Raw genomic sequence first — 16,650 nt, forward strand, 5'->3', positions numbered from 1 at the left:
AAAATATCTTTTGCTTATACAATTATATGTTTTACCCTAATCATACTCATTTCTGCCTTACTCATTAAAACGTTAATTGGTTACATAGTAAATTAATACTTAATTGATTAATTACTGAGGATATGGTAAATACTCGAATTCCACACGAACTAAAGAAGGATTGCTGATGGAAAAATCTGATTATATATATAAATTTGATGTAAATCTATATACTATTTTTAACATTACTACAGCTATTTATATCGTCGTTGTATGATTTAAGTTAACTATTTTAAATAGTCCAGTACATTTTAATTCTGCAAAACCCATTCTTTAAAAATATCATGTCAACAAGCGGTTATGTTTTATAATGAGAAAATGCAAAAATTTTTAGCTACCACATGTATGTTGATAGAGCTGGGGAGTCAGAATTAGCTTAGGTAGTGTTGTGTTGTGGTTTGAAACCACGGTAGGCAGCGCGTGCAATGTTCTCTACGATCCACTGAGAAGTAACCTAAGCTACGCTCGAATATGGAGGTTGGGCTTCCGGAAGTGATGAGTTATGAGGGCAGAGCCTGCCTAAGTGATGACGTGTCAAGGCGGAGTTTGTATGTGTAATGGATTTTACTGACAGCTGTCAGCTTTCGCTCCTTAGGAAGAGGTGCTATAGGATATAAGGGAAGCAATCCAAAGAAAACTTCTGCACATTTCCGCTATTGAAATATTTACATTCAGATCAAAACAAATAATATCCAACTTTGGGGGAAATAGGTGTCCATAATGTAAACATATATACATTTATATATTATCATTTAAATCTGGATGAATGGTATTTACTTCGAAATGTACACCATACTATTTGCACTTTTGTATATACAAGGTGTATTCTGCCCAAAGCCGAGCCGTTATTAGACTACTAATCACTACTGACGTACGGATTTCGTGGCCAGTATCCTGCGGACACATATACTCCACTGATCCTTCTCTAGCATTTTCAATTTACACCTGAAGTCTGATATGTGTAGACGTGTTTAATACAACATATCCCCTTGTAGTAATAACAAATGTTAACAGTTGTTTACAAATGTATATATCTTAATTAAAGAAAAAATAACAGCGTATACTGATATTTATCTTACTTAATTAGGATTTTACATTTCCTTTGCGAGATAGAATTTTGTACATGCAAATGTTGTCTTCATATTTTATCCAAATTGTAAAATATGACGCCATCAACGTGCAATGATCACTAGAGATACTAGATAAGGAAACGTATTTTTAAAAATGTATAAAGTCTATGAAGAGAGCCAAACAAAGTAAGCATTTACTGCACTAAACGGTACTATTTTCTATCTTAGATCTCACCAGTGGCACTGAGGGCCAACAGAATGAAAAACAACGAGGTGCTCCGAAACACACACAAAAATACCGCGAAGGGGAAATGGTGTCTATCAAGCCCTTCATAACGTAACAACTTTACAACACAAGACATATATTGAAACTAATTTTCTGTTAACTATGCCACAATGAATTTTAACCAAAATATTGAACAATAACCACTTGTGTATGTTTATAGGACTATGTTCAAGATACCTAACATTTAGTAATACGGTATTTATCTAATCTGTTACTTATGAAATTATAACAATATTACATTTTGCAGTTATAAAAGAAACTATAATAAAAATGTTCAGACTGTATCTTACTATTAACTTACTATGAATGTGAATATTTGTACTATGACATTATTACAATACGGCATTTTGCAGTCATAATGGTATTATGAAAATATGCAGAAAATATATGTATCAATACAATATATCTTACTGCAAACGATTGTGAAGATTTGATATAGAATAAATATGACAAGCTTAGTTTTTAGAGTTATACGTGAAATCACTATTCCCCCACAAATCCATCTCCTGGATTGAGCAGAACACCCTATCTAACTTATATCCACCACATGACACGTTTGACAGAGATGAATTATTTTACGTTTTCCTTGGTGGTTTTACACCATATATGTGGGAGACGATAATTTGTTATGAAGTTGATGACTAACGAATCCCCACACATTGGCCTTGTTTTGACTCATTCCACATCTTTCAGACGACCATGTAGATTTAGTTGATGAAGATATACGATACTACCGCCAAACGGTGATGACGAGAGTCCATATCCGCCCAGGTAGAATCAAAGGTAAAGACCTCTGATGGATGAATATGGTTCGCAAAGTCAAGATTGTGTGACCTTTTTTCTTAGGAAAGTTCATGCATTAAAGGATGATTTGTCCATCATGTAATTGTGCGTTCAGACTCTTCTTAGAAAATTGTATTTAACATTCTGTAATCATTATTATAAAAAATATGAATCACACTGGTGGTATTTAAAAGCATACAAGATGTTTATAAATTAAAATATGTTATTTCACAATAATCCTTTCTGTTATGCAATAATTAAATTTCTCTTTTTCTTGTTAAGACTTAAATGCATACAAAAATACAACATTTTTTCGATTCATTTTAATACAACACACAAGTAGATATAAATGACGAAAAGATTAAGACACTAATGACAAAGGTCAACAAGAAATATACCACATCATAACAAAATGGTCTATGATAAAATTATTAAACAGCGAATGACTATCAGTGTTTTCACTGCACGATTAAAACCCATATAAAGTCAATGTGGTTGAACAATATGACCTTGTTGCCCTTTTCAATTATATCCGACACGTGACATGATAATGGGAGATTGTAATACATGGACCCGATCCCGGACCTCCGCAAAGTGAGGGATGCATTTCATTGATGACATGGCCGCCGTTCTATTGCTAGATTAAAATTTATTAATTACTTACGACGAAGGCTGCAACCTTTCTCATTAATATTTTGCCTTCATTAAGGTAAGATAATTTCTATTAGAAATGCCGTTCCAGTCCATAGCGATGGCTATTACGGATTACACCAAGTGAGACGGAATCCAAAGCGTTGGTCTAGGATATAACAACTAGGGTTTTAGTAGTGCAATTAAACCTTCAGCGAACGTGTTTATGGTGTCAAAGGGGATAATTGTGATCTTATCACCTAAAATATGAACATAATTATAAGGAAGAAATCTCACTTCCTAAAGTATCAAGTGAATAATCTTGTCCTGTATCTTTATCCATAGAGGATGAGGTTCATATGTAGTATTAACGCATATATATTTTTTGTTTTATCTTCGGTGATACGTTAATTTTGTTTTGAGAAAACCATAGCTATCTTACAATTATAAATATAAAAAAAGATGAGTTAATTACTTAAAAGCCAATTTCGGTGTTTAACCATAAACTATCGATAGGCTTAACAAAATATTAAAAGAAACTTTTTGTTGTTTCATTTTATTCCATATAACTTCAGGTTATTGCTTATATGCACACCTCATCGAACATTTAAATTCGAAACGTACGAAATCATTCTGATAAGCTGTAGAACTTCCTCGTTTCTGAGGTGGTATGAATACTTCAGAATCTACTAACTTATATGTTAGCTTTCCGGATTGTTTTTCATAACAAAACAATAAATCTATCTCTATCTTGCATACAAACATTACCAATATGATAATTATACAATATGATTTTTAATATACTGTTTCAAACAACAAATGAACATATTTTTAAAGTCAAAGTTAAACCAGGGAAACATTGAATACATTTTTAAAGCTAGACAGACATTGACGATGTGACCAAGACTTTGAATAGCATGTATTTAGCAGAGATTGATCAGCTGTTTGGTATGACGGATGGGACGGCGTGACAGGCCAGGCCTCGTATGTCAAGCGTGAATGCGGGTGTTTCTGTCAGAAACTTCTGCATATTTACGTACACGGGTAGCTTAGTGTGGCGTCAATGGGTTCGTCTGGCTTCTATGAAACCTCTTAAAAAACATGGCCTTTTAGGAATTTGATAGTACGCCCACTATCAAAATGGCATAAATTCAATTCTATAATTTTATTGCTCGCTCATAGTTACATAGAAACTTGGAGGCAAATAGCAAAACAACAAATATACAAAGAAACTGCAAAGTGAACAATATATAAACTTACACAGAAGCAAGGCCCACGCTCCTCAGGCAGTTCAAGTGACTGTCTTATGAATAAGCACGATATAGACCTACCATATGACCATTTATTGATTACGATAACGTACCGTATGCTAATTTATGAAATTTACGAAATGTTATAGATATTATTCATTCTCAAACTGGTATATAGAGTTACCATATTAACTTGTTATTAAATTTAATGAATATGATAGAACGTTCACTATCAAAATGGAATATAGACCTACCATTTAACCTTTTATTGAATTAAATAAATGTAATAGAACATATCAGAACGGTATATAATCCTGACATATAACTTTTTATTAAGATTGTGATATTGTGTGTATTAGTTTAGTGTCAGAGAAATAGACAACAACGTTACTTTCCTTCTCATCATTAAGTACATAACAATAAGCGGAGACATATAAACGACTCACTACTGTTGTCTTCAATATTTTAGTTATGATAAGGCTCATCATATTTTGCAATCTACTGTAATAATTCTACTTTGAAATGATGAACCGGTTTTCACAAAACAATATATATATAAGGAGTGTATTATGAAAAATCATGATCATTTTAAACAGAAATGCAATAAATTTGGCACAAAACAAATGTATTATATATTGTACCTTTGTTTGTAAAGCCTATAGATTAAAAAAATAACAGACATGCAATGCCGATAAATGCTTGATTGAATTAGCATATTTACGGTAAATATCTATCTGATGTAGAGAATGAGTTAAGGAAGCAATGTAACAGAACTAAGGGACCGACATACAGGATAAATGAAGATTCGTTCGAATTATGGTAAGGCAAGAACGATTTGTTTGACTAATATGATTCTATCTATCTAAGTTATAAGATTAAATTATTCTTCCTTTCGAATTTATTGACGCATAACCTCGTCGGGTGTATGCTGATTATACGTATCTAGCTTAACCCGATTTTCGATTTTCCTTGAGGCACACACACAAACCCCTATTCTGTCTTTAGAGCTTGTTACATATACGCCTCCTATCAATTTCATTTGATTTCTTGTATCTGTCGAATTAAGGGGATTCAAATGAAATTTAAGAAACCGACTTCTTTATCATGGCAATTTGTATCAAGTAGTTGGTCATTTGTGATACTCAAAATCAGCAAGGCGTCACATTTAACGACTGTGTTTGGCGCGTGACAATCGCGTGAAGATGAAGTATAAATCAAGAGTCGTGTGCTACTCATGATACGATGACCATCGTTAATGGTTTGTAGCAATTCGGGTTTTTTATTTTCACAGACGTTCGTTTACCTGCTCATACAAGGAATACAATATCATGATTACCTGGCCAAGAATATGTACCGCAAATGACTCCCCACGGTGCGGGTGGAGGACCTTATTCTACAGGGTGGCGAGATACACGGCAAGGTTTAATATGCAGTTAAAATAAGAGACTAGTCATAATTGCTATAGCGTCGTGCTACTCACGAGATCTGACAGGAGCATTTAATGAGTCATTTTATATGTTGCTCTCCGTTAGTGACTTCCTATTAGTAATATCAATCAGCCATTTGGGATTCCACACCACGACTATAATAGAATACCCTTGAAATATCTTCACATTCATTTCCTTTGTTCCTTATGTTATATCAATTGAAAGCTTTCGACTACTCTTGTTCAGACAAAACCAAACACGAAAGTGAAACAATTATGTTGATAGCATGCTTGTATAGTGCCCCATATGTAATGGACATCTCTGTGCCGTTAGTACACAGGTAACAGGCACTACCACTTATCCGACACATCTAGTGGAACCTCTTAGTCGACCTATTAGATTACAATTAAAAGAATCGCCGTACCCATTGTGAGTACAAACAGCGTGGTTTATATACAATTAGAGTCCAATAACAACATACCAGTCTGGGGTGTAGAATTATGTGAACGTTTGTGGTATTTGAAGTGGACTATTTTTAAACTCGAATTTGACCTTGCATGGTCAAGGAACATCTTATTACGATCCCATCCGGTTAAAATATAAATATATTTTGATTTGAGTTTTATATTTGATTGGATACCCATCCAAATAATATCTTAAGAATCATAATATTTGTTATTGTATTGAAAATGAAACAGATATGGAGTGGTATATATTTAGTAACACATACTTGGGAACGTTCAATAAAGCATGGTATGTGTGGTATTTAAGCTGTTCACCTGCTATTGTATATTGTGTGTTAAGGTACTGGCCATGTTTGCTTACGAAGTCGTACTGCTATTTATATATAAGGATAAGGTCTTTTTGCCTTTTGATCTTCTTATCATCTGTAGGAAAACAAAATGAACCAAAATTAAAGTGTCAAATTAATTTCAATTGTGAAATTTTTGATTTTTTTTGAAATTTGTATTTTAGAGATATATCTTATCATTATTGTGAGTGGAGTCATTTCAGACATTAATTTAATTGTTAACGATCAAGATATTTTGCTATTTACTTTGTTATTATGATTTATGCACAACTGACAAATTCTACATGTATGAAACGTGCCATATAGCGCAGTGGAATTTTCTTTCCTTGGCTTTCCGCATCGATACACTACACTTTTCTTCGCATTTCTAGCGATATGTCTCATGTCTACTTTACGTGTCCCCGAGGTTAACTGTTACATTTTAACTGAAAGTTAGAACATTTTCTGCTCTATAAAACAAATTGTGAAACTATAACATAATAAGGGTGTTCATGGCACCTTTACTGATAACGCAGCATACTATATATGTTCCGGAACACTTCAGATGTTTATTTCCATTCTTTTGACATTTAGCCCCCACTGCTTTCTTCGAAATGGACGAAATGACAATACGGTGTTGCAGGAGATCACCTTCAATTTGTCCTGCTTGGTATTTCTAACAAAATATTTATAACAAGTATGAAAGAATTCAGAAAGTTCACAGGGCATATAAGGGATACATTACCTAGAAAAAACGGTGATATTTATAACACACCGACAGATAAGCTTAATAAAGATATGTGCCCTTTACCAGCTTGGTATATACGTCATTACGACAACTTATAGCAGCCCTGATATGTCAGATTCAGAAAGCCTTAAACTTACAACGCTGAGTCACTTTGGTCACTTCATTCACAGTTAACCTTTGACACAGAGGTGGACCAGATTTGGACCCCAGCATTCGTCAAACGGGCGTGACAGAATACTTTCCACTGGTCAAATGAAGATCATTTGTCTCTCGGATTTCTGTTCTCCCTACCACCACCAACATAGACACCCATTTGGCTAGAGGGACGATTAGGAGTATGACAACACTATTATGGCAGGTGGGAAGAACGTTATTCTACAAATATATACAATATAAAGATAGTGTACATATCGGTCAATGCATTAGTGCAAAGAAAGGAAATACAACTGTTGGGAATCCAAATTAATAAAAATATAATGCGTTTCAGAATAAAAAAGTGTGGTTTGGTCTGATCCCAAAATTATATTTATAAGATTTTGTAATTTCAATTTTGCTATATATTATTTTATACAAGGTCTTACAGTTGGTGTCCAGGTCACGCTATAAGTATGTTTCTAAAAACTTGCAATTGTAGTGTAAACGTTTGTAATGCTTGATATTTTGATTAGATGCTTGTCAGTATTTCTATTACCGTTTGTTAGCCGCAACCTTTGTCAGTATTTCTATTACCGTTTGTTAGCAGCAACCTTTGTCAGTTTGAGATGGGTGTTATCCCGGCACCACATCTGGTGCAAGAAATACGTACCCTGATTTAATTCTCCCTGGTTTTGATACATCGTTAGTTCTTACTTTTATCAATTTGTATCGCCACTGAGTTTGGCTTTGGTTTTTGTGTATTGACAAGGCGGTACTCTTTCTACTTTACGTTAATGAAGATGACAGGTTTCGCCATATTTTAAATCGTTGCCGTTTATATTACTTCTTTAATTCTTTACAAACTATATGTTGATCTGCAAAATAGTTTAAACCAATCCTAGTGAAATTAACCCACTTTACGGTAAAATACGGAATTATTTAAACGTCTTTTTCAAATCAAGGTTTCAGGTCCCGTTTTTATATTACCACACTAGTGTATCTTTGGTTTTCCATTAAAATGATTTCATCAACCACTTTCTGTTAATGACAGGTCATACGATATCTTTTAAATAACTGAATATAATAGATTATAACACTCAAAGTAATTAAAGAGAGAAATTAGAGGATGTTGCAGAAGATGGTGAATTCTTCTATCCCATCTTGACGACACAGATGGTTTTAGGTTTAGACTGCAGGATCAGATCGCCGCGATAGTACCACATAGGACATCGCCAGAGGCTGCTGCTGCTGCTGCTGCTACTGCTGAGGAAATTGACATTGGGAGAGGTCAAAGATTATGGGCGAATACATGGTGAGCTGATAGGATAGTGCCGATATTGTAATTGTGGCATTGCCCCGTTATAGCTGTAGCCATGGGACCACGGTACACAGCTCTCCGACGCGGGAGGGACGAAAGAGAGTCAACACTAGCCGCGTGCAACATATGTTACCGTATACATGATCCTGTGACGAGCAAAATTTGTCATCCAAGTGCCAACATGTCATCAACGTATGTGTACAAACGACACCGATTACACATCAGATCACATGCTGTATCTTATGTAGCTGCTGTTTAGCGTCGATGCTGATCTCATGCTTGCGGTTACAAGAAGTTTGTACAACATGAAAGATAAGAAAATATATCTACATTCGTCTATGACATCCTCCTGATAAATGATTATTAGAAAATATTACAGAGAAGCGTTTTTGTTTGTATTGACGTCTTCGTCTTTAACCTGTATCAGTATTTGTCCAAAGTAGTCGAGTTCTGTTTTGCTATCCCTCGTTAACCCTTCATGTATCACTCTCCAATTAGGACTTTAGTGGACAGATTGATATGAGAAACAACCCTCTGAATGTCAGGTATCCGTCCTATATGTATATCAATTGATAAAAGTGTTTTGTTAATAAACATGCATAACACTAATAGATATAAACCAACGTTTGTGCAATTGAAATTCCATTGTCATGTGAATTGGGAAAAACTGTATATCGCTGAGATTATTTTGATTATTTTGACACCTGCGTTAACATAGATATGATTTGAAAAGGTACTGTCCGTCAAAATAGTTGTCAGTTAAATGTTTATTCAAACAACCGGAACACAACAGTAACGCACTGTTTGATCAGTGTCAATGTCAACCTTATATGTTCACAACACCAATCCAAATCTTTCATTGAAACAGATTTTCAAGTTGTTGATAAATGCCGGAGGCGGAGACGGACCTCCTCATACAACATCCTTGTTTTCTATCGATTTATATACTCATTTACCGGTGCGTTGGTGCTTTCGATTGTTGCTTGATTATATACGTCAGACATATTAAACGTATTCATTCATATTAAATATTATAAAAAATCATTAAAATAAGTGAATTAAAAAAAAATCCTTTTCATTTATGCTATCATATTTCTATTTTTGTATAAAATTTTTCTTTTAAGAATTGACTTTTAAATTTCCGATTGCATGACATTTTATATACTAGTATTTTACATTAATAAAGGTGACGCTCAAAATAAATATCAGTTTGTATACTCAACAGCGACCGTAGTTGATTAATCTGAATCGGCATTGCGCGTTTGTGTTTTCCCAAATGATGAAGCGTTTAATTGATTTGGAGGCTGTGCATATTTTATTCGTGTGTAGCGGATGTTGAACAAGGCGATCAAAGACAATGCTATCCGAGTCACAATAGAGGGGACACGGAAACGTCAACCACAGCCAAGGCCCTGCCTGGAAGACCTGACTACGAAATAGGTTTCATCCAATGGCTTTTAGCTATCATCGTCATGTTCAGAATATATTATACAAAGTGGAAACGGCTTATGAAGTTGAAACTCAAAACGCGTATACTTTTTTATTGTCTAACGTTTACATAAACTCATATACTGCCACAGAAGAATTAAGAATTCTGAGTGGTGCAAGATACAAGTAAGATAACGTGTCATATTCAATTTAGGCTAAAATAATAACTTTTTCTTCCAAATATTCATGTTTCAATGCAAGCGTTTGAAAAGTCATTGGTACGAGTAAAACCTACTTTGATAAATCATTTTTTTACATTATTTAATAGGTAAATGTTTTCTTGTCAGAATGTTCTGGATGAGCTCAGTTTCTAAATAAATACGTCTCTGGTTCTCATCATGTATACAACATTTGTACACAGGTTACCTATGAAACTGATTGTATTTGCCATAGGGGACAATGCTGTACGAGGTCATAGATAAATGACGGTAAGTTAGTCGGACAATAGTTCCGGTCACTTATGGAATGAAAAGGGATGCCAGATGTGAGTGGACCTGTCACTGTCGTATCTGTTATAATCTAACGAGGCACACCCTACCAGGTGGGTCCCTATTATAACTGACTCTAACTTTAATAAATATAACGTTTAATAAACAAATGTTGTATTTTGTTTTATAGATTGTAATTAAAAAGATACTTCCTAAATCTCCATGCTATTGTAAATTTTTAACACAAAAGCCATATTTCACTCGTTTTTCAAACAAAATCATCCATGAAAATATTACATATGCTTTTTACTACGATGGCAAATTTTCTAACAATCACAGCATGTAAACACTTACTGTCCATTGGGGGGTCGTCCATGAATTTATTATTATCAGGAAAAAATACCGACGATGTGCATTCTTTTCTCATAAGTTTTGTTTGTTCATTATCAAGTTTTATACTCGTAAATATACTATCAATTCATTTGTGACTGTTAATGACACCATTGAATAATTTTAATTAAAATCATAAACTGGAACCATTACAAAATAAATGTTTAACTGTCATCATATACTAGAAAATATACTGTCTCCACATATTAGAGACTACACTGTCGTCAAATACTAGAGAATATACAATTGTCACACAATAGATAGTACGTAATGTAAATAGGATGTAAATGGCCATCTCACTGATAATCTACTGTCATCACATACTAGAACCACGGGTAATAAGTTGTAATAAGTTGTGAACCGCATTGAGACGACCTACGAACTAGGTTGTGATAAAGCGGTATATAAGAACTTCTAATTATTTTATTGTTATTATTAGAAAATAAATTGTCGTCACATACTAGATGATATACCGGTGTCACGTACTAGATAATACACTATCGTCACACAATAGATAATACAGGATGTAAATATCCATCTCACCGATAATAAACTGTCATCACAAAATGCTACAAATACAAACGTCATACATAGTAGCACACAGCTGGGGGTATTGATGTTAATATGATAAATTATGTGTTTTGTTTTAAGGGAAATTTTATGCACAGCTGTTTAATACATTTTTATTAAATGTATTTTATACCTGCATATACGGCAACATACCTTGGTAGACGCTCTGACACAACTACACGGATTTTTCGTTTCTAAATTAATATGCCATTGTTTCCAATTCGATATTGCATAATTCATTTAGTATTTTATCTACTTAATTGTCAGGCCTGTCCGATCAGCTGTTTCGCTGTAAGTCTATTTATGTTTTAATCTGTCAATTTGCTCCGCTCATCAAACAATTAAGGCAGTGTGTGGGGATCCACCAATGGTACAATCATATCCGTCAAAACCTTAATTGAAATAATGGATCGATTCAATTCACCCTTTCCTGTTCCGATCATGACACAAGCTAAATAGATTTATTTTAATTGAGAGTCAATTAGCCCGTTTGAGTCGTTTTACATATGTAGCATGCTATTGGCAAGAATAACGTTTTTTTTTATAACAGTAGCTATACCAAACGCCTATTACTTTGTATTGCATTTTGGTTTTATCACATAGAAAAATAATAATTGAACTCCATGATTTCCTATAGAAGAGTACACTAATCCGTATACAAGTTTTAAATAACCTTACATCTGCTAGCAGAAATAGTTAATGATGACACACGTTAACTATTGTTTATTACCTGAATATCACCCATCGAAATTTATAATTGTGAATTAAAATTTTAATTTAAGGTAAATTTTGAATAGAGAAACAAATAACAGAATTTTACTGGAGATTTTACAGTTCTAAAATAGTACACTTTATTATTTTCTAGCTAGCATGATCTTATTTGATAATGTATTTTATTCTTTTATTCACCTTGGCAATTATTCTTCGACAAATAAATACAATATTTAAAAATGAAATTACATTTTACTATAAAAAATATATTTTAAGAGTATGTTTGAAATATAATAATAATAATTATATTAATTAATATTTGAATCTAGTAATAAAAAGAAATATGTCTGGTTCAAAATATCAGCGCTGTTTTATCATAATAGACAAGAGATAGTAAAATTCAACACTTCTGAATCAAAGTTAGTAATCAAAAGTTTCTTCAATGGCTTTTTACCCTGTCGCTTTCACCAAAATCATAACAAAATATATTTTCATTAAGTGTTAATTTGAATCCAAAATTTTCGAGTGCTAGCTTTATGTACTTTCTCCTTATTTGTATTACCTCTTGAAATTATTTTGTTGAAGTAAGCTCACTGCCGACATTTTGCGAAAACATAAACAATACCTGACGAGCTAAGAACACCTAGGGCAATGCTTATACCAACAACTTGACGGAAATTGAAATCAAAATTAAAAATACATGCTATTCGTTTAAGTTTCTATTCGTAATTATTAAAAACAATTCTTTAATACAATTAACTACTCCGTTATTCAAAATTTAGTTCTTACATATAACTTACTTTCAAGGAACACATTAAAATCCAGTAGTTGCATTTTTAGAACATTTTATAAATTTCCCGAAACTGTCAATTACTGGTGAGTTAGTGACAACAATGTGTTTGTATATGTGTTCCAGTGTTAAGCATGTGACATGATAGTTGTAGCGTATGACACATTTCCCTTCAGGTAAAAACAATTAAAGCCCAAACATGGAACATTCGTTTTCCTTCAATTATTCATGTACAGCGTATACCTAGTTGTATTGGTCTTTCTAAAGTATTTACAAAGTCTTTGTAATTTCCACACTCGATACAAAATGCGTCCTGAGAACTCTGTAGCAACAAAGATCTATCCGATTCAGGTCTGGGAACTTTTGGATGATTACATTGATAAATCAGGCAGAATTAAGAAAGGAAGGGAAATTCAAAAGGCCGTGTATAAAAATCCATGCAGTCTTATAAAGTTAGTTCTGACTTTAAGTAGGCCTAAAGGTATGGTTTCATGTTTCAATGCAAAAAGTAGCAACTTCTTTACTTTTGCTTAAATTCCCTTGAAGCAAGTGTGTAAAGAAATATTAGTAAACAAATCGTGTAAGTTGCTAATTTTGTCGGATTCGCCTTCCAGTATTGTCAGCACCTGGTGGGTGAAGTGGCTGGATAGAACTCCAAAGTTTCGCCAAGGGGAAATGACGGGTACAACAAAAATGACGGAAAAGTAAGAAGAATGTTAACTTACCTGCCAGGGTGAATTCGATTCGATGGCCAGGAACGACATCACAAGCTCCTGCCTTGGGGAACTGTGGTTCTTAGACTGGCCTGGCTACCTCCTCAGGCTTCTGCTTTCACTCTGCAATGACCGATCAATGAAAAATCTCAAGTTTTGATTCGCCCAACGTATGAACCAGTATAGTGAAGGGATGTTCGGATGCTTCGAGCTATCTCCTTTAACATAGATAGCAGCTTGTACCCCGGACCGCACAATCAACGCAATAATATCCTTTTGTTCTCTTAACCTAGAGCATATATCTAAAGTCTGTTATCATGTCTAATTGAAGGTGATTCCGATTCAAATTAGGTTTTTTGTCGAGTTTGACAATGAGGCTGATGATTGGTTCACAAGTTCTGTGCTAACTTGTGGGTGTCGCCATTCGTGTAAGTCTACCTAAACGGTTCTGTTATGCATAATAAATCCACTACGGAACACGTGTTTAATCAAGCGTCGTGCCTCCTGCTCTCGCGGTGTGATAACGGCAGTGCTGGACGGTATGAGCTATCTCATTCCTATATACATCCGCGTCAGGGATCACAGCAATGATTTTCAACGGACATGCAGCATTGTGCGATTAGACAAGGAAAATCATCAATTGTTTTTATTGAGAATTGAGCGGGTTCATCTTATTGGATTTACGACGTCATTCATTAACATTGAAACTAATTATTAATGATGATGATAATTATTATTATATATTTAAGTAATATATTCTAAAACACTATTTCAGAATAGAACGGATTTATTATAATATTTCTCAACTTGGTAATATAAACTTTTTTTTTTTTTAAATATAGATAATAATACGTTTACCTGCTGAGTGGTATGGAGTAAGTACTAAGCTTTCACTGATATTCCGTCACTAGACCAGTGTTTAAGTAGTAAATGACGGACACCACAGCTACATTATTTCCAGTTGTTGTATTAACGTCGACAAGTGTATTGGTGTAAGTGAGAGAATCGAATGAACACTACAATGATTTTCCGGTTTAAAGGCCTGACCGAGCCACCACTAAACCCAATAGAAAACAAGAAAGAATAAATACTACAAATAAAACGTGGCAAACGGGGACGTGTAAGGGGCCATTTAACGGACGGATACATCTATTCAAACCCTTTGAATTGATTTAATAGAAGGGGGAGTTCTATCACTCAGTCGAAGTTTGTTTTCCCCTCAAATTACAAAAAGATAACACCAGAAGTATTTCACCCTGTTTTCACCGGGAATTTAAGTCGTGATTATTATAGGTAAGCAGGCACAAAAAAAGTATAGCTACCGTTCCGTCTTACGAGAACCTGCAAGCCGTCTCAATGACGGGGAAACGACGGCACAGATCTCCGCGAATTGATGACAGCAATGTAATAAGATACCAAATTGATAATTACAAGTAATTCCTAAATTTCATTTTCCTATCAGAAGTGCCGATGAAGCATGACAGCGGATCAGCATCATCTGTTGGGTGTAATTGTATGTTCTCACTTATCCAAACTAACCATAAAGGAGATGAAATTGAAAAGTTTCACAAGGAAAAGTCACAATGTCAATTAGTTAGTTCCGACACACATTTTAGATTTGGGGACACACCATAACATTTTTAGCGTACTAGTAAAGTTTCACAACTAGTAACATAAAACAACATTTATTTTAACTATAGCAAAATAAAGCAGGTTTTCAGCTTCATATATATCATCGATATCCACAAATACTTATTTGTGAACCTATTTTTGCAACCTAAACAACATCAAAAAGTCTTTTTCTGCTGCACAAGTATGTAAATGGTATCCAATTATTTATAACATGCTAAAACAAGGGAATCACAAAAGATCTTATTCTTACCTGAAATATTATTACAAATAATTATATATGAATGTTATTCTGTTGGACACAAGTATAACTAGATAATACAAAATATTGCACATGGAAACATATTTAAATCAATCCATAATATCAAACATTTATGTGTGTATCCTACTGACATTTATATTAAACTTAAACTTTCCGTTGATATCATAGAATGCGCTCTTAAAAGTATTTTATAGTGTGTTATGAATTAATATATCTTTAATAATGAGAGCAATCAAATTTTATGATTGATCATGTAACAATAGAAAGAGTAAATGAAACAGAAACGTCTTTTACATTTGATATGTCGTATGTGTTATAAATTACAAAAAACATCTTAAGTTTGATCAGTGAAAGTTCCGAAAAGTTACAGTTTATATTGCACAAACGATTATGTAGTTCGCAGCACGACACATAAAGGTACACATCAAAGAATATTCACACACAAGAGAAACCATGACAAACGATTCCTCAGATCCAATTCCAGATATCATAACAAATATGAAAGAAATGTGAAGACGTTACCTCGGGTGGAAGAACACCTCGGTTATCTGTGCCGCTCTGCTTTGCCTGTGCCGCAGGTAACGATCTGGTTCGTATTGTTTTGATGCAGCCCGTACTATGCCGAAGGGAAACGGCGCTTGTTTGTATATATATATTGTCCTGCGTCACCTCTCGTCTCATTGAAGAACCCTGCAGACAAAGTTAACATAATGATGAGGCTCTATGCAGTGTCTTGACACGGTGTTATTTGAAAAGGGGAGGGTCTATATTTGTACGTCAGAACAAGTATATGGCTTAGCCGTATGACGTTAGGTCATAACAACAGTGTTTATATTACTTGTATGTGTTTAGACATTTTTTGTGTGTGATCAACCATAGTGCCTTCACGAATACTTTAATTTGGCAATTGTGAATACGACATAATTCTTTGTACATATATCTATATTCTAGCTAACACATGTTTTTGGAATTATAAATCCCATTTCCTGGGTAAGTACATATTTTACATGTTTCTTAATTGTGTGTAATAAACGAGTCCTTGTTTCAGTTTCATAGCTTTGATTATACAGACATGGTTTAACTTTTAATATCTTCCTTTTAATATTGTTTAAATAGATTTGAAAAAATAACAAAATTAATTGTTATCATCACTTTATATTGCTGCAATATTAAATATTGATGGTTTGGTTTAA

The 16,650-nt window shown here is 33.9% G+C and overlaps 1 protein-coding gene across 1 annotated transcript in view; it reads right to left on the reverse strand.

Moving 5' to 3' along the window:
- Positions 1 to 16,068, reverse strand: part of LOC110455885 (transcription factor AP-2-epsilon-like) — a 40,739-nt gene extending 24,671 nt beyond the window's left edge. The window contains exons 1-2 of the mRNA XM_021506306.1: positions 15,980 to 16,068; positions 13,579 to 13,689 (exon numbers count right to left, since the gene is read on the reverse strand). Coding sequence (XP_021361981.1) covers positions 13,579 to 13,617 — 39 coding nt within the window. The 5' untranslated portion in view covers positions 13,618 to 13,689; positions 15,980 to 16,068. The remainder of the gene's footprint in view (positions 1 to 13,578; positions 13,690 to 15,979) is intronic.
- Between the last annotated feature and the right edge of the window lie 582 nt (positions 16,069 to 16,650).

The sequence above is a fragment of the Mizuhopecten yessoensis genome, unplaced genomic scaffold (assembly GCF_002113885.1).
Source record: "Mizuhopecten yessoensis strain PY_sf001 unplaced genomic scaffold, ASM211388v2 scaffold8393, whole genome shotgun sequence".
NCBI lineage: Eukaryota > Metazoa > Mollusca > Bivalvia > Pectinida > Pectinidae > Mizuhopecten > Mizuhopecten yessoensis.